General features: G+C 39.7%; 1 protein-coding gene across 3 annotated transcripts in view; it reads right to left on the bottom strand.

Moving 5' to 3' along the window:
* IARS1 (isoleucyl-tRNA synthetase 1) overlaps positions 1-25,408 on the bottom strand; it is a 212,228-nt gene that overhangs the window by 48,638 nt on the left and 138,182 nt on the right. For all 3 annotated transcript variants that reach the window (XM_077820953.1, XM_077820952.1, XM_077820954.1), the window contains 6 exons: positions 24,701-24,821; positions 20,270-20,361; positions 19,790-19,867; positions 19,177-19,298; positions 15,432-15,534; positions 15,152-15,235 (listed from right to left, as the gene is read on the bottom strand). In XM_077820953.1, coding sequence (XP_077677079.1) covers positions 15,152-15,235; positions 15,432-15,534; positions 19,177-19,298; positions 19,790-19,867; positions 20,270-20,361; positions 24,701-24,821 — 600 coding nt within the window. The remainder of the gene's footprint in view (positions 1-15,151; positions 15,236-15,431; positions 15,535-19,176; positions 19,299-19,789; positions 19,868-20,269; positions 20,362-24,700; positions 24,822-25,408) is intronic.

The raw sequence follows: 25,408 nt of genomic DNA on the forward strand, positions 1-25,408 counted from the left end.
AAGGATCTCTGTGTGTCCAATAAGTTATATTGCCAGGCATTGGCTCAAAAGGATGCATAACATATTCAGGATTGTGTTAAGAAGTTGGCTTCAGTATATTTGTAGCCAACAGACTACTACAAGTTTTAGTTCTTCAGTGGACCAAACATCAGCCTAAGTATGAGTAATCTCATTTTGCCTCTTTCCTTTTCTGGTTTTCCTACATTCTCATTGTAGTGGATGCATTTTGAACAAGTTAAATTAATGGCCTGTGGTTCTGGAATGCTGCCAGTAAATTCTGATGATGTAGAACTACAGATGCTTTCCTCATTATTTAATTAAATTAAAAGTTGCCTCAGAACTTTTACCCTTGTTACATATATTGGCCTGAAGTGATGCAGATTTTCAAGAACCATGGTAGACTTTTGTACTCTACATTCAACTCTATTGAAAAGCAGAGATCACAACATGCACCACTTGTAATTTCTGTAGGTTTGAGGAATTTCCTTCTAAAGAGGAAAGCACTGTATCTAGACTTAAACTACACTAAAAGTGCTCTGAGTCTTATAGAAAGCCTGTGTTTATTCTGTCTACTTTGTAAAATTAAAGAAGAATGTCACACTCAAGACACACAATTTCATATCTAAAATTGGAGCTTAAGGCAGAATCTTGCTCTATCTTCTATCATTTTTTGTTTGTAACAATGCTTTGCAACTTCTGCCCATTAACTCTTTTACTGACATTGTTGGTTGTAAAATTCTATGCACTTACCAAGACCACCGATATTTGAGCTTGTTGAATAACCTACACGTTTTGCTTTTAGTACCTGACAGGTTAGCAGAGTTCACGCAAGTTGCGATAGAATCACCTAATGCATTTAATAAGCAATCTATTTTGTATAAGTTGTGGACACTAGATGAAAACACCACTCATGTCAGTATGAAAGGACCAACAGCTGATATAGTTAGATTGGGGTTATGATGGCTAAATATTCTATCCACACCACGGACTCATCTCTGAGAAAGTCCTGTTGAAGAGAACAGCTCAGAAGAACACTCACTTAACACACTGTCCCATTTAACAAACTTGCTTAGGAAAGAAAACTGAACTGGAATTAAATGTTTCAGAGGTAATTAAGTTTTAACTCTGTGCTGTTAGACACAAATCCATATGGAAAGTGACAAACGACAGACATAACAAATAAGACAGCTCAAGTTTATAGAATATCTCTGGCCTGAGTTTTAACAAGGTGAATATGAAAACTAGACATACTTGCCAAACAATGTTCAAGAATAATCAGAAAAAAAACTAGTTTTCTGCATATAGTGTTAGTGATAATACTAGTAGAATTATTTAAGCAGAGTTACTTGTGCAATCAAGTAGCAGGATAGTATAGGTTTAATTGTGTATTAGTCTTAACATATTGTTTTGATTAGAAAAAACAGTTGGTTTATTTGACTTTGCCACTAGGACATCCTTAATTTTCTCAATATAAAATTAAGGCATTATACTGTGTGCATGAATTTGTATTTATATCTGTACAGCTACACAAAAAGATACCTATACACTGTGTAACATGTTACAATGTGTATCTGTACTACAAGTATTTTAAATACCTGCATCTCAATATTTTAACAATCTACAGTACACAAAGTAAAAGCTCTAGTTTTCAAAAATGTATTAGTTAAAAGTAAATTTAAGTAACTTACACCAAAATAAATAAATGAATAAATATTAAGTTAACTGAAATATTTAATTTACCAGGAAAATAGTATATCATGAATGCAGTTAAACTTTCCCATTGCATTTCATTAAAAATTCTCTCAGCACTCTAATTTGGCACCATCCTTTGAGATACTAGGAGATCACTATGTATTTAAGTGATTTTATTCACATTATCTTTGTTGTGAATGCTTAGACCCAGCATTTCTCTCCAGAATCCAATAGTGAGCATGGCATAGGTCCTTTCATCCTGGATTAATCATGACCTTCATTTATGTTTTTAATCAATGCAACAATAAATAATAATAATAATGATTTCAAGAATGTATTTGTTTCATAAACTGACTCAAGGTAAGTTATGTAATATAATTCTTGTCCTCCTAAATGTTTAATCCTTTGTGACATTTAAAAAGTTAAATTATCTCCTGAAAAGCCAACTTTTAAAAATAGAAGTTGCTGTTTTAAAACCTTATTTTTCATGGATGGGGCAGAATCTGCAGTTTTCATACACCACAAAAATGTCATGAAATGAAATCAGAAGGTTCTTGAAGCGAAGCATCAGTCTGTATGAAACAATAGATTTCAGCAGCATATTCTGACACAGAAGAAAATTGCTATGGACTTTGCAGACATGAAATCTTTATTGGATAGTATCCATCCATAATGGACTTTATTTTCAGTCTTGCCCTTTAAATTTATGGATTAGCTACTATGTGCTGTCATTTCAGGTGGTAGCTCTGCAGACATCTTACAATAACAGAATTATAGCTAGAGCTAGCAGAACATGAACATATTTTTTGAAAGGGTGGATATCTGCTGCTAGAGTATTTATAAAGCACTTTACTTCTTCCTCCATGTGGCAAAAGCTGTAAACGCACCTATAGAAACTGAATTTGGTTTTTTTTTATTGTGATAACTATTTATGCAATTTATGTTTTGTTAAGCATATTTAATCTGATAAATTCTGCATCAGGAATTAACCACTACGATTTCCTCACATAATACAACTGACATCCTATCTAACACCAATTACATTACCTCTGTGACAAACTTGCTCACAACTCTAAAGCCTGATGAAATTCATTCTAGGGTACTTAAGGAACTAGCTGAAGCAATCTCAGAACTGTTAGCAATTATATTTGAGAACTCGAGGACGACATAAGAATGGCCATACTGGGTCAGACCAAAAGTCCATCTATCCTGTCATCTGACAGTGGCCAATGCCAGGTACTTCAGAGGAAATTAACAGAACAGGTAATCATCAAGTGATCCATCCCTTCGTCCATTCCCAGCTTCTGGCAAACAGAGGCTAGGCACACCATCCCCATCCATCCTGGCTAATAGCCGTTGTTGTCGATTGGAGGTAGAACAAAGAGTAATGGGCTTAATCTTTAGGAAGGGAGATTTAGATTAGATATTAGGAAAATCTTTCTAACTGTAAGGGTAGTTAAGTTCTGAAATAGGCTTTCAAGGGAATTTGTGGAATCCCCATCATTGAGGTTTTTAAGAATAGGTTGGACAAACACCTGTCAGGGATATTTAAGTTTACTTGGTCCTACCCCAGGGCAGGAGTTTGGACTTGAGGACTTTGAAGTCCCTTCCAAACCTACACTTCTACGATACTTGTAGTAAGTTGCGTACTGATTAAATGTGGACTGAATTCTCCCAATAACTAAAGTAAGATGAGTATTCAGCATATTGCATTGGAAGAAAAAAAAATAAGACCATAATATCCATCTCAATTTTAGCTAGCCAACTCCTCTGCCAATCTAATGCTCCATCATGCATTATGCTGGGGCATTACAATTAATATGGAACCATGGGAGATCCTGGACATGACCCATATGGACTAGATTATGTTCCATTTTAATATGTAGGGTTAAGAGTTGCACATTTCTTTTTTGGGGTATAAAGCTATAAATAACTTTGATACATAGAACTTAACATCTCTGCTCATACACTATGTAGGTGTCATAAATATAAAGGGAAGGGTAAACCCCTTTGAAATCCCTCCTGGCCAGGGGAAAGCTCCTCTCACCTGTAAAGGGTTAAGAAGCTAAAGGTAACCTCGCTGGCACCTGACCAAAATGACCAATGAGGAGACAAGATACTTTCAAAAGCTGGGAGGAGGCAGAGAAACAAAGGGTCTGTGTCAGTCTGTATGCTGGTCTTTGCCAGGGATAGACCAGGAATGGAGTCTTAGAGCTTTTAGTAAGTAATCTAGCTAGGTATGTGTTAGATTATGATTTCTTTAAATGGCTGAGAAAATAATTGTGCTGAATAGAATAACTATTTCTGTCTGTGTATCTTTTTTGTAACTTAAGGTTTTGCCTAGAGGGGTTCTCTATGTTTTTTAATCTAATTACCCTGTAAGATATCTACCATCCTGATTTTACAGGGGGGATTTCTTTATTTCTATTTACTTCTATTTTCTATTAAAAGTTTTCTTGTAAAAAACTGAATGTTTTTTCATTGTTCTCAGATCCAAGGGTTTGGGTCTGTGGTCACCTATGCAAATTGGTGAGGCTTTTTATCCAACATTTCCCAGGAAAGGGGGGGTGCAAGTGTTGGGAGGATTGTTCATTGTTCTTAAGATCCAAGGGTCTGGGTCTGTAGTCACCTAGGCAAATTGGTGAGGCTTTTTACCAAACCTTGTCCAGGAAGTGGGGTGCAGGGTTTTGGGAAGTATTTTGGGGGGAAAGACGCGTCCAAACAGCTCTTCCCCAGTAACCAGTATTAGTTTGGTGGTGGTAGCGGCCATTCCAAGGACCACGGGTGGAATACTTTGTACCTTGGGGAAGTTTTGACCTAAGCTGGTAAAGATAAGCTTAGGAGGTTTTTCATGCAGGTCCCCACATCTGTACCCTAGAGTTCAGAGTGGGGGAGGAACCTTGACATGGTGGCATAGTGGTGGGATTAACCTGAAATCATTTTGAGATCCAGTTGAGATTTTTTGAACTAGAAATACAGATTTTAAAAAGAAATTATTTCTTCCTTTGGAAAGGAAGTCCAGAAAGCAGTTGAAACTGAAAGCAGATTGTTTTTTCTCTGCTTTGTGGCCAAGCAGAGACAAAAGGGGATTATCTTGTGAATTGCAGGTTTTCTTTGCCTGGAGGCAGGGTACTTAACTCCTGCAGGGAAATTCACAGTCTTCCAACCCAGAGGTTTTTTTTTCTTTTCTTCCTAAAAGTAAATAGGGGGTGTGTGTTCTACCCATTTGCTTTTTCTTTGGGCTGGATAAGCAGGTTTCCAAGTAGTTGGAATTTTTTTTGCTTTAATTTGGGCCCAGAGCAGAGACAAGGGAATTGTCTTTTTCTGTAGGCTGACAATCACTATCAGAGAATAGGTATTCTATTCCAGCACAGCAAAATTTTACAGCCAAGTTTTGATTGTTTATTTCTAAACCTCGGGTGTAAAGTTAGTTAAAAACAGAGAGGTTAGAATGACCAAATCCTCAGCTCGACTACAGCTGGAATTAGCCAAATTTCAGGCTGAGGAAAGACAAAGGGAACATGAAAGACAGATAGAACTCATGCGGCTGGAGAAGGAGGTACAGGAGGCTGCCCACAAGAGGGAAATGGAGGCAAGGAAGCATGTGGAGGAGGAGAAGGAAAAAGAGAGAGGAAGCATGTGGAGGAGGAGAAGGAAAAAGAGAGGAAGCATGTGGAGGAGGAGAAGGAAAAAGAGAGGAAGCATGTGGAGGAGGTGGAGAGGATAAAGGCCCAGCAGAATATACCAACAAACCCCAGCAATCCTTCTCCAGGTACCACTTCCCATCCCAGAAAGTTCCCCACCTACAAGGCAGGTGATGATACTGAGGCCTTCTTAGAAAACTTCGAAAGGGCCTGCCTTGGGTACAACATCTCTACTGACCAATACATGGTAGAGCTGAGGCCGCAGCTCAGTGGACCCTTAGCTGAGGTGGCAGCTGAAATGCCTAAAGAACACATGAACAAGTATGAACTGTTTAAATCCAAGGCGAGAGTCAGAATGGGGATAACACCCGAGCAGTCTCGTCGGAGGTTCAGAGCCCTAAGGTGGACATGTCATTTACCCGACATGCCTACCACATTGTGAAACATTGGGATGCCTGGATATCAGGAGCAAGTGTTGAATCTCCAGTAAATTTGCCCTTCCTAATGCAAATGGAACAATTCTTAGAGGGTGTTCCTGAGGAAATAGAAAGATACATCCTAGATGGGAAACCCAAAACTGTAATCGAGGCAGGAGAGATTGGAGCCAGATGGGTGGAGGTGGCAGAGAAGAAGAAAACTGGTCGCAGTTGGAGCGGAGACCAGAAGGGACCACCCCAGACCACACCCTATTACCGGGGGCCGCCCAAGGCCCCACCTACCTCCCAAAGAACCCTCCAGACCCCTTATCGTCCCACCACCCCGTTCTCCAGCAACCCTCCTCGCCCCAGTGACCCATCAGCTGGACGATGTTTTAAATGTAATGAGCTGGGGCATGTAAAGGCCAACTGCCCCAAGAACCCCAACAGATTACAGTTCATTGCACCGGAATCACACCAGAGGTCCGCAGGCCCAGATACTTCCCAGATACCCTTGGAGCGGAGGGAAACTGTGAGTGTGGGCGGGAAGAAGGTCACCGCGTGGAGGGACACCGGAGCACAAGTGTCAGCTATCCATGCTTCCTTAGTGGACCCCAGTTTGATCAACCCAGAGATCCAAGTGACGATTCAACCCTTCAAGTCCAACTCTTTCAATTTGCCTACAGCCAAGTTGCCTGTCCAGTACAAGGGCTGGTCAGGAATGTGGACTTTTGCAGTCTATGATGATTATCCCATCCCCATGCTGTTGGGGGAAGACTTGGCCAATCATGTGAAGCAGGCCAAGAGGGTGGGAATGGTCACCCGCAGCCAGGCTAAACAAGCCGTGAGGCCTAGCTCTGTTCCGGAAACTTCTATCAGGACCCAGTCAGAGGTGATGGACCCGGACCCCAGGCCAATGTCTGCAACAGCAGTAGTGGATCCAGTCCCAGAGACCCAGACGGAACCAGTCCCAGAACCGGAACCAGCCAAACAACCAACACCAGACCCCATGCCAGCACTGAATCCAGTACTTGCAACCTCAACACCAGAGGGCCCCACTGAACCTGAACTGGCAGCAGCCGATAACCCTACACAAGAGGCTCAGCCGGAGCCTGAGTCCCAACATATTGCACCAGCGGAGAGCGGTTCACAGTCAACAGAAACAGCTCCATCCCCTATATCGCTTCCAGAGGGACCAAGCCTAGGTCCACAATCCAATGAGGAACTGATGTCCCCAGCATCAAGGGAACAGTTCCAGACCGAACAGGAAGCAGATGAAAGCCTCCAGAGAGCTTGGACGGCGGCACGGAGCAACCCACCGCCTCTCAGCTCTTCTAATCGATCCAGGTTTGTTGTAGAAAGAGGACTTTTATACAAGGAAACTCTTTCTGGGGGACACCAGGAAGACTGGCATCCTCAGAGACAGTTGGTAGTTCCAACTAAATACCGGGCCAAGCTCTTGAGCTTAGCCCATGATCACCCTAGTGGCCATGCTGGGGTGAACAGGACCAAAGACCGTTTGGGGGGATCATTCCACTGGGAGGGAATGGGCAAGGATGTTTCTACCTATGTCCAGTCTTGTGAGGTGTGCCAAAGAGTGGGAAAACCCCAAGACCAGGTCAAAGCCCCTCTCCAGCCACTCCCCACCATTGAAGTTCCATTTCAGCGAGTAGCTGTGGATATTCTGGGTTCTTTTCCGAAAAAGACACCCAGAGGAAAGCAGTACATACTGACTTTCATGGATTTTGCCACCCGATGGCCGGAAGCAGTAGCTCTAAGCAACACCAGGGCTAAAAGTGTGTGCCAGGCACTAGCAGACATTTTTGCCAGGGTAGGTTGGCCCTCCGACATCCTCACAGATGCAGGGACTAATTTCCTGGCAGGAACTATGAAAAACCTTTGGGAAGCTCATGGGGTAAATCACTTGGTTGCCACCCCTTACCACCATCAAACAAATGGCATGGTGGAGAAGTTTAATGGAACTTTGGGGGCCATGATACGTAAATTTGTAAATGAGCACTCCAATGATTGGGACCTAGTGTTGCAGCAGTTGCTCTTTGCCTACAGAGCTGTACCACATCCCAGTTTAGGGTTTTCCCCATTTGAACTTGTATATGGCCGTGAGGTTAAGGGGCCATTGCAGTTGGTGAAGCAGCAATGGGAGGGATTTACACCTTCTCCAGGAACTAACATTCTGGACTTTGTAACCAACCTACAAAACACCCTCCGAACCTCTTTAGCCCTTGCTAGAGAAAACTTACAGGATGCTCAAAAAGAGCAAAAAGCCTGGTATGATAAACATGCCAGAGAGCGTTCCTTCAAAGTAGGAGACCAGGTCATGGTCTTAAGGGCGCTCCAGGCCCATAAAATGGAAGCATCGTGGGAAGGGCCATTCATGGTCCAGGAGCACCTGAGAGCTGTTAATTATCTCATAGCATTCCCCACCTCCAACCGAAAGCCTAAGGTGTACCATATTAATTCTCTAAAGCCCTTTTATTCCAGAGAATTAAAGGTTTGTCAGTTTACAGCCCAGGGAGAAGATGATGCTGAGTGGCCTGAAGGTGTCTACTACGAAGGGAAATGTGGTGGTGGTGTGGAAGAGGTGAACCTCTCCATGACCCTTGGGCGTATGCAGCGACAGCAGATCCAGGAGCTGTGCACTAGCTACGCGCCAACGTTCTCAGCCACCCCAGGACTGACTGAACGGGCATACCACTCCATTGACACAGGTAATGCTCACCCAATTAGGGTCCAACCTTACCGGGTGTCTCCTCAAGCTAAAACTGCTATAGAACGGGAGATCCAGGATATGTTACAGATGGGTGTAATCCGCCCCTCTGAAAGTGCATGGGCATCTCCAGTGGTTCTAGTTCCCAAACCAGATGGGGAAATACGTTTTTGCGTGGACTACCGTAAGCTAAATGCTGTAACTCGCCCAGACAACTATCCAATGCCACGCACAGATGAACTATTAGAGAAACTGGGACGGGCCCAGTTCATCTCTACCTTGGACTTAACCAAGGGGTACTGGCAGGTACCGCTAGATGCATCTGCCAAGGAAAAGTCAGCCTTCATCACACATCTTGGGCTGTATGAATTTAATGTACTCCCTTTCGGGCTGCGAAATGCACCCGCCACTTTCCAAAGACTTGTAGATGGTCTCCTAGCGGGATTAGGAGAATATGCAGTCGCCTACCTTGACGACGTGGCCATATTTTCGGATTCCTGGGCAGACCACCTGGAACATCTACAAAAAGTCCTTGAGCGCATAAGGGAGGCAGGACTAACTGTTAAGGCTAAGAAGTGTCAAATAGGCCTAAACAGAGTGACTTACCTTGGACACCAGGTGGGTCAAGGAACTATCAGCCCCCTACAGGCCAAAGTGGATGCTATCCAAAAGTGGCCTGTCCCAAAGTCAAAGAAACAGGTTCAATCCTTCTTAGGCTTGGCCGGTTATTACAGACGATTTGTACCGCACTACAGCCAAATCGCTGCCCCACTGACAGACCTAACCAAAAAGAAACAGCCAAATGCTGTTCAGTGGACCGGAAAGTGTCAGAAGGCCTTTAACAAGCTTAAAGCGACACTCATGTCTGACCCTGTACTAAGGGCCCCAGACTTTGACAAACCGTTCCTAGTAACCACAGATGCATCTGAGCGTGGTGTGGGAGCAGTTTTAATGCAGAAAGGACCTGATCAAGAATTCCACCCTGTAGTGTTTCTCAGCAAAAAACTGTCTGAGAGGGAAAGCAACTGGTCAGTCACTGAAAAAGAATGTTACGCCATTGTCTATGCTCTGGAAAAGCTACGCCCATATGTTTGGGGACGGCGTTTCCACCTGCAAACCGACCATGCTGCACTGAAGTGGCTTCACACCGTCAAGGAAACTAACAAAAAACTTCTTCGGTGGAGTTTAGCTCTCCAAGATTTTGATTTCGACATCCAACACATCTCAGGAGCTTCTAACAAAGTGGCTGATGCACTATCCCGTGAAAGTTTCCCAGAATCAACTGGTTAAAATCGTCCTTGAGATGTGGAAAATATTGTTAGTCTTTATGTACTTGGTAGTATATTTAGAGATGCATGTGTCTTATTAACTCTGTTTTTCCTAGAGCTCCAGGAAGAAATCCCAGCCAGTGTTTCACCCTAGCTGAGATTTGGGGGGCGTGTCATAAATATAAAGGGAAGGGTAAACCCCTTTGAAATCCCTCCTGGCCAGGGGAAAGCTCCTCTCACCTGTAAAGGGTTAAGAAGCTAAAGGTAACCTCGCTGGCACCTGACCAAAATGACCAATGAGGAGACAAGATACTTTCAAAAGCTGGGAGGAGGGAGAGAAACAAAGGGTCTGTGTCAGTCTGTATGCTGGTCTTTGCCAGGGATAGACCAGGAATGGAGTCTTAGAGCTTTTAGTAAGTAATCTAGCTAGGTATGTGTTAGATTATGATTTCTTTAAATGGCTGAGAAAAGGATTGTGCTGAATAGAATAACTATTTCTGTCTGTGTATCTTTTTTGTAACTTAAGGTTTTGCCTAGAGGGGTTCTCTATGTTTTTTAATCTAATTACCCTGTAAGATATCTACCATCCTGATTTTACAGGGGGGATTTCTTTATTTCTATTTACTTCTATTTTCTATTAAAAGTTTTCTTGTAAAAAACTGAATGTTTTTTCATTGTTCTCAGATCCAAGGGTTTGGGTCTGTGGTCACCTATGCAAATTGGTGAGGCTTTTTATCCAACATTTCCCAGGAAAGGGGGGGTGCAAGTGTTGGGAGGATTGTTCATTGTTCTTAAGATCCAAGGGTCTGGGTCTGTAGTCACCTAGGCAAATTGGTGAGGCTTTTTACCAAACCTTGTCCAGGAAGTGGGGTGCAGGGTTTTGGGAAGTATTTTGGGGGGAAAGACGCGTCCAAACAGCTCTTCCCCAGTAACCAGTATTAGTTTGGTGGTGGTAGCGGCCATTCCAAGGACCACGGGTGGAATACTTTGTACCTTGGGGAAGTTTTGACCTAAGCTGGTAAAGATAAGCTTAGGAGGTTTTTCATGCAGGTCCCCACATCTGTACCCTAGAGTTCAGAGTGGGGGAGGAACCTTGACAGTAGGGCTATCTGATGGATTTCAAAACTGTGTAAAACCTTGTTAGGACACTGATTCTTCACTGAAAGGGATTTGCAATAGGTCCCACAAACCAGTGCTGGAAATGGCTTAATTGCTAGTGCTGACAAGACAAACCTATTTTTGGCACTGTTACTAAAAGCTTTCTTAAGACTTGTTTCTCTTGTGAGCTTGATCTTGGTCCTTTCTGCACTAGCACTTAAACCATTTTTGGCAAGGCATCTATTTCCTAGCCTAGAAAGCTCTACCATTAGTCTTAAGTTTCATTTGTGTAAAATAATTGCTTTATTTTCATAATAAAGAATCAAAGATTGCAGTTCAGAAAGCAAGTCAATTTAAAATAGAGCTCTCTGCAGAAAATTGTTCTGGTAAATGAGGTTTTACAAAAATTGACATCTCCTGCACTTCTCAATTTCTTTTGTCAGGAGTTGTACTAAAAGCTTACACTATAAGTGACATCACAGAGGTAAACCACAAGAGAAATCCCACTTTATCAAAATTACCAAAAATCATTTCTGGCATTAATGCTAACAAATAAAAAATAAAAGTAATAAATACTCTGATTACATAATCAAGTTTGATGAACAGCAAAGCTGAGAAGTATAATCAAAACAGAGCATATCATAACTGGATGAGTTCCTGGATATCTCTAGCTCAGTGCTCTCCTTCCCATTAACTAACTTGAAAACTTTCAGTAAGTAGCAAAATGAATATTGGGTTTTGGTATCAACCTGAAAGACTAAGATTTACACAGCACAACTCTAACATAGGGGCAAATTAATACACTAAGAAATATTGTATTGAGTTTGTTGCCTGATGTTTGTGAGAAAAAAAGATGTCCCTTATTTTTGTCATGGGTGCGGAACTTTAATCATTCCTCCTTAAAACCATTTATTACAAACTTTCCGATGTTTAATTTGAGAGGTTAACCCAGCCTTACCTTTACACATCTGTCTGTGTTCCTGAAAACCAATGAAAGTTAATACTACATTATACACATCTAAATAAACCAATACTTTTAGTGCTTTACCACAACCCTCATAATTCCCTTGTGGCTTGAGTATTACTCCTAGTTTTACAGATGAAGAAACTGAGGCAGAAAGGCTAAATGACTTGCTGAAGACAAGGGGGTCAGTGCTAACAAAACCAGCATTAGAAGTCAGGAGTTGCTGGTTCCCAGCCCAGTGCTCATACCACTGGACCACACAACCTCCAACTGCCAAGTATTGGAGAGAAAATATTATCAAAGATGGGGTGGCTATTCAACATATACTGCCTCTCCAAGAGCCAGAATGGGAGGCTGTCTTTGTACGGCTGTGAAGGAAATAGAAGATTCCTAGTTAAGATATTTTACCAGTCCTCTGGCATCCAGCTTGGTATCAGCCAGTGCCTGATGGCGCTAGAAAAAGTTAAACACTCTCAGTACACCTAACCAGACTGTGCAATGCTAAGCGGAAGAATTTATATTTTCATATTTAAAGAGACCAGTCAAAACTGGCCTAGAGTGTACCAAACCAAGCACTGGTAGAAGTGTTTCTATAATTTTATTTTCTATTTTATAACTAAAAAATTCTAATGAGAGCGGTGCTTGTAGAGCAGCTTGGCAGAATTCTGCTAGTGGATATGAACCTGAAAGTGAAATTGATTAGTCCATTTATATTGCCTAATCTAAGAGAAACAAAGTACTAAACAGCAAAGAAAAATTAAATTAGTTCTTAAAATCTTTTCCCATCTGGAACTATCTCCCTTGTTATTTGATAAAAACAAAAAGATTTTTTCAAGTACATTTTTAATCTGTGTTTCTTTAGTGCATATTACCAAGATGATGCACAAAATGAAGTTATATTACAACAAAACAATCAAGTTCATGCAAAGGATGACTGGATGAAGGAACTACTACAGTACATTCAATGTTTATGTGCAATTACAGTTCCCTATGGAGGATTTCATCACATGCTCAGTGAAGACCCTGTGCAATTTTTGTGCTTTAATTTGGATATTTATTTTATAACACTAATCAGCAGATTTTCACCATTGCACGTATTTTCCTATGGACTTCACATGACAATCCACCTAAATCATCAAACTAAACAATTCAACTGTATATTGCTTAATTAATTCTGTGACAGGGTCAGGCCAGATGGCTACAGGAGAGTGATTGATTTTTTTTAATTTTTTTTTTTAAAAACACACTAATCTCATTTATTGGTGCATGTGCTTCTTAAAATATTAGCCCCAGGTTAAGTAGGTCCCTTTTCCCTGGGTAAGGTAACAGGGAAGGTTCCAGAACAATCAGGAACTTTCTGGAAACAATTAAGGCAGACAGGCTGATTAGAACACCTGCAGCCAATCAAGAAGCTGCTAGAATCAATTAAGGCAGGCTAATCAGGGCACATGGGTTTTAAAAAGGAGCTCACTTCAGTTTGTGGTGTGCGTGCGAGGAGCTGGGAGCAAGAGGCGCAAGAAGCTGTACTATTGGAAGACTGAGAAGTACAAGCATTATCAGACATCAGGAGGAAGATCCTGTGGTGAGAATAAAGAAGGTGTTGGGAGGAGGCCATGCGGAAGTAGCCCAGGGAGTTGTAGCTGTCATGCAGCTGTTACAGGAGCCACTGTAGACAGCTGCAATCCACAAGGCCCTGGGCTGGAATCCGGAGTAGAGGGCAGGCCCAGGTTCCCCCCATCCTTCCATCCCCTCAACTCCCTACTTGATACCAGAGGAGTTGACCTGGATTGTGGGTTCCACCAGAGGGGAAGGTCTCTGGCCTGTTCCCCGATCCACTAGGTGGATCAGCCGAGACTGCAGGGATTGTTCTTCTTCCTTTTCCCCATGCTGGACAATGATGAGGCTAACTGAGTGAACGACAGATTTGTGCCACGAAAGTGGCCAAACTGAGGGCTGCCGTGAACCTCTGAGGCGAGCAAATACGCCAATAATCGCAGGACCCACCAAGGCAGAGGAGGAACTTTAGAACTGTGACAAACACCTGGCACTCTCCAAGTCATCCTTTATACTCATGTTATCTACCTCGGTAACAGTTCAAAGTACCCCTAAACCTCAATTCCAAAAAAAATAGTCTCTCTCTTAAACTCTGTAAAACAGCTCAAATACACCACTCCGCCTGAAAAACAGTCTTCCTTACCAAATGTTACCTTCCTCCCCTTCTACCCACACACTTGATTTTTCTACTGCAGGTCATCATCTTTGAAGTGAAAGAATACACACTTTAAAATGAGCTGTTTGTAATAGCATTTAATTGAATTCAAGAGACAATGAACAACAGCTCCACAACCAGCATTTAAAGATAAAAAGAAATAAGTTTGTTTCCCCACCCCAATTTCTTGAATTTGGTACAGAGATTAAAAGCTTCAAGAACATCTTGAAACTACTAATTTTTAGATGATTGCCTGAAAACAGGATGCCCAGACAATTTGAAAGTCAACTCAAATATGTCAAATACCAAAAAGGTTAATTTATTTTGAATGGCAGGGTTTTTATCCTTGTAAAGTATTAAAGTAGGGCAGAGTGCATTTTCTCTAATGTACCCGCATTAAAGAGAGAGTACTACAAAGGCATATCACAGGGGATGCTCAAGATAATTGCCAGAAATTATATAGACCATAAAATCTTACCTATTTGACATTTTATTTTCTATAAACTTTGGAAAAACAGGTTAAGCTTTGAGAACTTTTGGAACATACTCAATTGTTTTCTGCTCTTACTTTTCACAGAACTTTCCATCTAACTAAGTTATGGATCTGCATACTTCCTTAACCCTTCAGCATATACTCTAGTCATTGCATTTTAATATCCTTGAATTATTTATTGATTAATAATGATTACCCCTACAATTTCACCTACAAGATTTCACTATAATATACTTTGGCAATTCTGGGTGATTTAGCATGCCTCATTTTCATTCAAACTACATTTCTGCCCCACAATGGTCATGGAAAAGTATATTTCTAAAGTTCTCTGAATGACTTGTATATTACCAAAGTAATGCTGTGTGGTCAGACACTTCCAGAGATGAAGCGTTTCTCGTAAATGTAGTCTGTAGATTTAGGGTCATAATCCACCCTTTGCCTACAGCTCCCATTTATATAGCTCACATTTGCATATTGACCAAATATGGAATGTGGCCCAAAAGAGCAGTATATGTAACTTACTGAAATTCACTTAAATGAGGTATTAACCTAGCCAATAGAAATGATATAGAAGTGCTCCTTTGAAACTGACTTGCACAGTAAAACTCCAATAATATCCTCTGTTGATTATGTTCTTACCTCAAGTATATACTTCTCCAGAGACCTGATGTTTTCCAGAGCCTCTAGGTCCTGATGGATAACCACTACTTCTTTTAGTGGATACTGAAACAAAAATCAATACAGGTTCAGTATGAGAGAGGAAATAAAGTATTATTTTGGTCATTTTAAACTAAATTCCTTTCTGTTTAATTCTGTTTGCTAGCACAGATTTAGTCACTTACTCCCCACTTCTCCGAAAGTTACAGAGCTGCTATATGTTCATGGAATATTGATGTAAGAGATATTAAGAGCTTCTAACCTTTACTGGAATGGTTTTTCTGTCTCGGATTACCCGGCCAAGCTCAATAACAGATTGCATCCAGGAAATGGCATTTTCAATTTTTTTGTCAATCAGATCATCCCTAGATTAGGAAGAAACAATTTAATGTTTACATCTCTTTAGATTTATTTAAGTGGGCCTTTAACCCATCGTCACATCTGTCAAAAATTTCCCACAACAGATTTGGTCATATCCATACACTGCTAATATAAGAAGTATTATATTATACACCATACTAAGAAGCAATTTTGTGTGTGGGTTTCTTTTATTTTTTAAGAATTATTTTTATTAGCTGTCATTAATACTTTTCACATGACTGACTGATATGAAATAATTATGTACACTATTCATTTTACAAGTATCCAATGAAGAGCAGAATTTATATTTATGATATAATGGAATATCCAAAAATACATAACAAATGAATTAGTTACATTGCTATTGAAATACCCACACACAGTGAATTGGTGGGATCTCCATAATTTTTTATCTTGAAAGTGTGGGTTATAAAAGAATGATGGGCCATGTGCATATTCCCAGAATTCAGACCTGTATTTTCCAGAAAGCTTATGTATTTCAAATCTTTTACTTTTCTCTGTGGCTTGATAACATGCTCCCCCCCACACACCTCTGTTTCCAGACAGCTTGTTTTTCAGGTTAAGCACAAAGTCAAAGCTTGTTTCAAATGTAAAAGCAATCACCAGTTCTATAAGTGATGCCAGTTCTTGTTCTTTGTTGATTGTTTGAATGTATCTGTAATTCAGGCAGCTCCTTCAAAACTACATACATTTTCAAGCAAAGCACAGAGTCATTACTATTTTGGTATTGATTTGTGTCAGAAAAGCTGTGAACAAAGGAAAAGTATAATGTGGATGTGAAGTTGCTAATTATATCACTTTAACTGGAAACATTCTTGGTGTAAAACAGAGTGGTCTGGAAGGTTTACCAGAAGGGAGAAGACTCCATGGAGCAAGATTTAAGACTTATGCCCTAATCTGTGATACCAGGAATATGTGGATTAATGTTATTGGCCATTTCTAAGTTTCTGTGCTTCTTCAAGTCAATTTCCCAGGGAAGGACTTAAAAAAAAAACAAACAACATTTGTACATTATTGCAATGTAAAGTTTTCTTGTTTTTCATAAATGTTCATAGTAAGAAATATTACTTTCCTCTAAGATTTTAAAGCATTATTGTGAAATTGCATTGTGAGAATATTTTTCATAGATTTGTGGTTTATTATAAAACTCAATGAAGTACCACAAAAACAATGTTTCTGATTTTACCTGTTACTTTGGACAGAGAAGAATCTAGTTAGCATACAGCATAAGTAAGGTCCTTCATTCTCAGTTATTACTTTGTTTGAAAATTTCCCAGGAATTTATCAACGTAAAATAGGTGACAATTGGTGCAAAAAAACTAACTGAGCAGTTTTCTGGGTAAATATCGGGAGAAGGGAGGACAGAAAAAAGCAACAAATAGAGAAAAGTAAGAGTACTAAAAGTAAAAGCAGTTTAATGCTGTGGTTTATTTCATGAACTGCACGTTAACAGTACATACATATGTGCACATGCGTGTGTATTTGTGTGTTCCACTACTCTGCCTTACTTGAACAGCCTCACATTTACAATTAGACTAAATTTATTATTAAAATAAATGTATCTACTTAATGTAATGTCCTGGATTTTCTTCTCGTCATCAGTATTTTCATTTATTGTGTGATCCAAAATTCAGGTAGAAAAAAAGTTAAAAACCAAATAGTATAAAACCCAGAAACTTTTTGGTTAAAAAAAAAAAAAAAAAATCAGTAAAAACTGAAAACAAAGGGCCTGAAACATAAATCATTGCTAAAAAAATCCTAATATTTCAGGGTGAAAGTTTACAGATCTATTGTTTATTTGACTGTAATTGAAGTACAGATCTATTACAGCAACTCATATTCAACTGTTTTTGTAAAAAGTATTAACTTATTGGATTTCCAGGGTATATAAAAATCTGCAACAAGCAATCTATCAGGAGACTGTGCAATTAAACGAAGAACAGGAAATAAGAGCCACAGCTGGAGCTGAGAATTCTGGGAGTCAAGGCAGGACAAGAGGGTTGGATTAACCTCTTGCATCTTGGTGGCTGTCTTGAAGGTTGTCAGAATTTCCCTAAATCACTAATCTGAATAGCACTTAAAGGGAAAATGAAATCACATTTTTGTGGACTCCCAAGAACTCACGGCTATTACCATTAGTTGTATGTATCAATACATTGCTTAAGTGTCATAGAACCAATTCATTCTCTTACGCATATGCAGTTTTAAAAGTTTTAAAAGATACAAATTTATGTCCAACCCTGAAAATGACACAGTCAATTTAATCTGACAACCATAATGTTTGCCATATAGCTTTTTTTGTATAAACCTATCATGCTGCTGTGAAAGTACATGCCACACAGCACCATAGCCTACAACTGCTACGAAAAAAAGATGTCTCTGTTGCGATCTGTGCTACTGTCCTTGGAAAAGCTAGCTCATTACAGATTAACTATCACAATCAAAACTTAATTTAAACATAACACTAAGACAAAAAAGGCACCAACGAAGAAAAATGACTGCCAGATTTTTAGCCACTATAAAACCTCAAGTGTAATTTAGTTTTAAAATAACATCTATCTTTGATTTGATTAGTAGATGGGAACAGGAATGCACATGCGACCCAATACGTTACACAAATTAAGTTGCCATGAATAACTGAATTTCCTTCTATTAATCCATATACACCACCAATTCAAGGGCATTCCTAATGACAACGTATCAGTTTCACATTCTGTGTCATAGAAGAGTACACTTCTAGAATACATAAAATCAGCAGCATTGCTAAATGAATCTCAGTAGATTTCTTGTAACAATACTTTCCACAATTAGTGTATACTGTATAGCTATCAGAAGGAACACAACTAGTAGCTCTCTTGCTTGTCAGAGACACCAAAAGGCACAATATGCATGAAAAGAAAAACCTAGGTAAGTTTTAAACTCTGATGTCAAATATGGCCAGACATATTCAGCCATGAAAAGGCTCTGGCACAGAGTTTTACGATCCTTTGGGAGTCTTTTGGAGAAGGCAGGCATTGCAGCCTCCAATTAAGCATCCATCTTGAAAAAGATACTGCATGCTGATGAGAAATGGGGAACATTATAGCTCTGTGACCACTCTTCTTTAGCCCCAGCAAGCTGTAGACCCCTACTGCTTCTCAGCATGCAGAGAAATCTAAGTCGGTAGCCAGCCTTTTTGCTGAAGGAGAGAGATTGGATCTAGAAAGAGTGCTAACTCTGCACCTTTCCTCCCAATACTGCCACAGCACCTTATCAATACTGCCCCAGCCAGTCCTGTCAGGTTAAAACACCTCAGCAAAGGCAAGTGTGTTAAAGACTAAAGGGAAACACTTCCCTAAAGAAAATTGGTGTACAGGAGTAAAATAGTTTCACAAACACTTCAGTTACATATTTTGCCCGCCTAAGGAAAACAGAAGTGTTTAAAACAATAAGCACAACTACAAGATCATTTTCTGGGTGCAAAAGGAATCCTTTGTATCAAAAAATGTGTTCCTTGTATGCTTGTAAATGCCAAAGACTGGTATTTTTGCTTTGTTTAAATATGTGAATAAGGTATGAAGAACTTCTCTCTGTAACTACAGGAAAGAGAACCCTGCCCACTGTCACCAACGGAGGTTGTTTCTTACCTCACTTGAGGAAGCATGAGATAGTGAATGCTATCACTGTTCTTCTCCTGAACTGAGGCCGGATCAATAAGGGTCTTCAGATTCTGGTACATCATTTCAGTGATAAAGGGAGTATAAGGTGCCTGCAATATTTTATATATTATTCATGAATGCATTCTCTTACTGAATTGTATCCTCTATATTTTCAACCAATTACCTTCATTGTCATCAAAACACAACATTTTTGTGTGTGTTCCTTTTTTCCTATTAATCAGGAATCCTTATGTTACAGGATTATACTGTCCAGCAGACAGCGCTGCAAAAATGGAATATTTACTTTGCGTTTTAACACTACAAAATATAACACTAATTCAAGGAATAGGCCATGATGAACAAACTAAATTGATGCCAGCTGTTCACCTTCCGTTTGAGTTTAACCCAGAAAAAACACAATACTATACAATACAATGATAAAATGCAGTAGCAGTTTCCCCCATTTTCAGGTCTGGTCTCTTACTGGTTTTCTGGTCTGTTACTTCTAGGGGCAACTGTAACAATTAGAAGCATGCACCCAGGCTTGCTGGGAAATCAAGTTGAATACGTTAAATAATTAGAGTTGAGTGTAAAACCTTACCATGAGTCTGCACATTGCATACAGAACACTGAACAAGGTTTCCAAGGCCATAATGCAGTCCTCATTCCCATTTTCACCCTATTCAGAGTATCCATGGAGAAAGGAAAAGGATTAGAAAAACCATCTACACTTTTTAAATTATGAACTACATTCTCACACTGTAATACATGATTTTACTCCTTCACCCAATAAATGCTAGCTTTCCAAGATCCACAATTACAGTTCAATCCTACCCAACAAAACAAAAATTATGGGCTACAGTGTATTTTTACTTGCCCTATGAAGAAACAAGGGGCAAGAACATAAATGGAGTAAAAAGGGAAAATCATATTTATTTGCAATTTCAGCTATTTAGCTGAAAGCTACACAGTTTTATATAACACACAAAGGTACTATAAGGATTTTATTAATTTAATTAATCTATTTAAACTACATTGGGTCTATCTACAGTAAAAAGTTAGCAACAGAAATAGCACCTACCTTTAACCTTCTGCGATTCATTCTGATGTACCAGTTGGTCAGTACATCAACAAACTTAACTAGTCGAGGGACTACAGTGTATAGTCTGTAGGCTAAGAGGAAAAATAATTTCTTACTGTACAAAACACTTGCCTTCTGCATCAAAATTCTTCCCTTAAAGAATCACACAGTAATATAAAGCCTTGACAACTTAACACTCATGACTTTACAGAAGGAAATACCTTCATAAGATTAAAAAAATTGATTAGACACACTAGTATTACTAGAATCTGCACTTAAACTATATCATAAAATTAAAATTACGAACATAATCAATTCTCACGCTTCAGGGCATAAGCATGTCACCAGCTGAAGGTCAGAAATAAATTGCTATAGTCTGGTACTGCACAGAGGTGCATTATGGCCATTTTATGCCTTAATCTGAAGCAAATTGAAAGAGGATAGTGGACAAGATGGACCATTGATCTATTATGGCTTGGCAATTCCTAAATTTGAACATACTGCTAAAAGAAACTGCTGAATACTTAAATTCACCAAAAATTGTGGGAGAAACATGAATGGAGATGCAATTACCCAATTCAGGAACCATTTTAATTTCTATTGCAATGTTTTTTGTATTTAACTTTTTTTCCCCACGACAGTTTCTTGCACAGTTCTTCTAAATAATAGAGCAGACGAAAGGCTGTAAAGTCATTCATGCAAATAGATTTTATTTTATCTCATGAATAATATTAACAGAATAAAAAGCTAGGCATAGCCATTTTCTTATGTTCTGTGTAATTCAAATGCATGAAGAACTGCTAACACAAATAAGAGGTTCTCACAAACTTCAAAGTCCAACCAGAGGGAAACATGACTTTAAATGCTCAAACATTTTTAGTTTACAAAAAATTGTTTTCTAGAAAGATTAGATAAACTAGTCCTTATAAACAAAAGTTACTAACTTGCAGGCAGCTTGGTTAAAAATAAGGAGCTGCTATTAATACCATGGTCTTTTGCTTCTGCCATTTATTTTATTAATCAAACAGCTATTGAATTATACACCTTTCCTTTGAGAGTTCCACAGCACACTTTTTACAACTGCATTTTGCAAGCTAGAAAAATCTTGTAAAAGACAGAGCATTAGATATTTCAACCTAAAAAGGAAACTTTCTGGAGTTATGTGTCAAGTAAAACAAAGAAACTATTTATGGGGTTTTATGTTCTGATAGAGATCCCATTACTAACGCTGCTTGAAAAGTAACTATGATGCACAACAAGAAAAGCTTGCCAACATACTTGTGTATTTTACAGTGAGATATTTGTTTGTTTTGAAACTACGTTTCATTCACCTTTAGTAGTCTAGAATCTCCAGTTATAACCTGTGCCATGATATTATACTTTGAGCTGACAGAAGGGAAAAAAAGAAAGACACTAAGTCAGTGGTTCCCAAACTGTGGGACATACTCCCCTAGGGGGTACAGAGAAACATTCAGGGGGTGGAGGGGTGCACAGCAGAGCCAAGGCCAGCCCCCACAGGGGGCAGGGAGGGAGCGCCGCCCAGCCCTGCTCCGACCCCAGCTCCACTCTGCCCCGTGCTCTGCCCCCAGCCCAGCTCCAGCCCCACTCCACCCCCAGCTCAGCTCTACCCTCATTCTCTCTCCACCCCAAGGCCAGCTCTGCCTCTAGCCCCAGCTCCTTCCCCATCCCCAGTTCTGTCCCCAGCTCTACTTTCAGCCCAACTCCTCTGCTGAGAAAGCCTTGACTGTGCAGTAATGGAGGGGAGACACAACAGATTCCATAAGGGGGCGGGGGGCAGGAGAAGTTTGGACACCACTGCACTAAGTCAATCTCTTAAGCTTAACCACCGTGAGAAACACTGATTTGTAATTTATCCTCTTGTATATTGCACACAGGCACTATTCAAGCACCAAATGCACTATGGTAAAAATCACTGTTTCTAGATAGGTAATTTCACTTCACTAAAACCATGAAGAATTCTTACTAAATTTCCAACTTCCAGTTCAATTTTTCTTTCATCCTTAAATGACTTTATCAACTGTCACAGTCTAGATATTTAATATTTCATTCACTGAAGTACTAAGTGCTCAAATGAAAAAGAATATGAAAATTTGACCCAAGATTGCCAGCTTTAAAACCTTATGACTTAATAGGAGAAATAAATGATGCTAAGGTCTACCTGCTAACATTTTATTTTGGTGGCTACAATTTAATGTTAATAAGTGGAAGCCAGCTCTAGCAAAGAGGTCCTGTTTAAACTTCCCCCACAGAACTAACAACTTAGGGTTTGTTTGGTGCTGGTTGTTTTTTTTTGCTTTGTTTTTTTCCCCAAGTAGTGGCCATTCATGTCCATTTTTCCAGTTCTACACCTCTAATGAGCAGAGATAGAAAGGAGAAAAAAAATCTATGCTTAAAGAAAGAGCTTAGATTGTGACACAATTCAAAAAAATCCAGTAAATAAATACAAAACCAATTCTCTCTCTACTGTATTTCAAATAAGCTCATGCTAATTACTTATTTTCTGTAATATCTACTTATACCAGATTGGAAAAGTCTTCAGCAATTCTCTGGGTGCTTTTGTAGGAGAAACAGAGAGAACCCAATGAAATATTACTTTCTACAATATAGGGATTAGGCATTAGGAGCTGAGCTATGGAAGCAGCATTTGAAATTGTGCTCTTTGATGGGTAAATTCTTTTTATTATTTGCTTTGTAGTTTTTTTAAGTCATCAGACACAAGCATCAGTGCTGGTCCATGACATTTATGTTCTTGTCAACAGCAGTGCCGTACTGTTGTGGCTTGCCAGGCTATATCTGAATACCAGCAAATTCACATTTCAGATTTTAAAAACCAACCTATTTTTAGCCACTGACTCACTGCTTGCTTGCTAGCTACAGTAAATTAAAATAATGGAACATGAACTACAGGGCAGTTGTATGCCCAGTAAGTCCAACTAAACAGTAAAACAATTAAGTATGCATTGATTGTACATTTGTAACAGACTCTATTAACTATGCTTCAACCAAAAATGTTTCAGCTAGCTATTAAATGCATACTACTACATATTAAATGCACCCACTTATGAGGTCTCTGTGTAAATGGTAGAGGGAGCTAATAAACAATTCAACCCATTAGTAGGTTGAAAGGCTCAGACGAGGTAACCTTGATTATCCCCCAAACTCCTCTGGACTGTGACACTGATGGAAGATCAAGGGTATTGTGTGGAGTCCACTGGTCACTGGCCCTCCTTCTAGGTTGTTAACTGGTCAAAGCGTGGAAAGGCACTGTAAAGTGCTCCCTGTTAGAAAGGTCAATGAAGGAGAGAACCACAGGCACTCCCTGTAGGAGGATTAAGGAAATAGTGTGTTGAAAGCCTTTAACAGGGAAATTGTGGAAGGGACACTTCCACCAAAGCAATGTGTTAAGAGTACAGGAGACTAAATTAAATAATGATACAAAGAAACAGTCAAATGAGTATGTTTCAAAGGATCTGTCAGAGCTAATTCCCTGCTCTGGTACTTCAAGTGCAGAAGGTGGGGGTCAGCAAGGATTCTAAAAATTAATACTGGCCACTCCAGGCTTGTATTAAACTCCCAAGGTTACAGCTTTTCTCTGACCTTGGATTGGTAGATGCTGCCACCACCCAAGTGCAGAACCCCTTTGAGAGCTCAGGAAGGCGCACTTGGGAATTCCTTCCTGTGGGGTACCCTCAAACCCTTTCACCCTGCCTACAGGGAAGAGCCGAGAAAGCAAACAAAGGAAATCAGCTGTTGCCACCAGCTAATTAAACAACGTGTCCACAAACCTCTTAGGACACAAAAATCCAATTCTGTTCTTAAAAAAAGGTAAATTTTATTAAAAAACAGAAGGAAGAAAATACACCTGGGAACTTAGGCTACTGCTAGATTTTAAAAGAGCAACTACAAGGATTAAGCAACAAGAATAGTTTCCTGAGGTCCAGCTTAAAGGTTACAAGCAATAGGGTTTGCTAATTGCCCTAATTCTCTGAACGGTTCTATCGCACCAAGTAAACTCAATAAGCCTATATTACTGAGCCCAGAGTTATGACGGGTGAGGACAACAGCACTGTGAAATGAATGTGAGTACTTCAAAAACCATGGTCATCTTACAGACTTCATTGTGGGAGAAGTTACTCTAGGCTGAAGGCCACTGTGTCGCCAGAACTAAGTTCTTATAACAGCAAGAATGGTATGTACATCAATTAAATTAATATTCTATAGCTACACCTTTCCCTGTGTTACTGTTTTAAGATTTTTTTGCCCCTTTCTTTCATGCAGTCTGATCTGAAATCTGAAAATCCCTGGATAAATGCATCCTTTGTGCAAGCCCATCCCTAGTCACCAGTCAGTGACAATTATTCAAATGAAGTCTTTTTCTGAACTGAAACAAAAAGCAAAAGATACACATACCTGCCATTTCAGCCTTGAAGAACTGAATGAGTGACTGCGTGAAGGAAAGAATCCATTTATCCATGATGTTGTTGCTCTCCTTCATCGTGTTCTCATTGTACAGGAATTCCTTTACATCTTCCTATAAACATCATTGGAAAAATGAATAGTAGTAGAGCATGTCAACTCTTGAACACGTTAAATCCTATAAAATAATACCTCTCTCATCATCAGTAGATCTCAAAGCGTTTCACAATCTTTTAATGTGTTTATCTCAAAACACCCCTGTGAGTTAGGTCACGGCCATTTTAACCCCATTTTACAGATGGGTAACGGAGACCCAAAGACTAAGCATCTTGCCCAAGATCACAGTCTGTGGTGAAGCAGGGCACTGAATCCAAGTCTCCCATGTCCTGAACAAGTGCCCTAATGACTGGAGCACCCTTCCTCTTAAAAGCCCATTTGTTATTCATTGACAAGAGCCTCCTATCCACGCTCTCCATTACATTGGTTAGTAAGAGTATTCGCTGTCAGATACAGATATTTGTTCTTGAGACACATTAACAGAAAAAGCCAAGATAAATTGATTTGCACTGATCCTGTTTCATTACACAACAATGTAAACTACAAAAGGGACCAGTTTTCTGTATTTATTAACACACAGAAATAGTAGTACAGCACACAAGGAAATTCAATAATCCCACATTTTACACCTTTTATATGTAGTCT

The sequence above is a fragment of the Eretmochelys imbricata genome, chromosome 7 (assembly GCF_965152235.1).
Source record: "Eretmochelys imbricata isolate rEreImb1 chromosome 7, rEreImb1.hap1, whole genome shotgun sequence".
NCBI lineage: Eukaryota > Metazoa > Chordata > Testudines > Cheloniidae > Eretmochelys > Eretmochelys imbricata.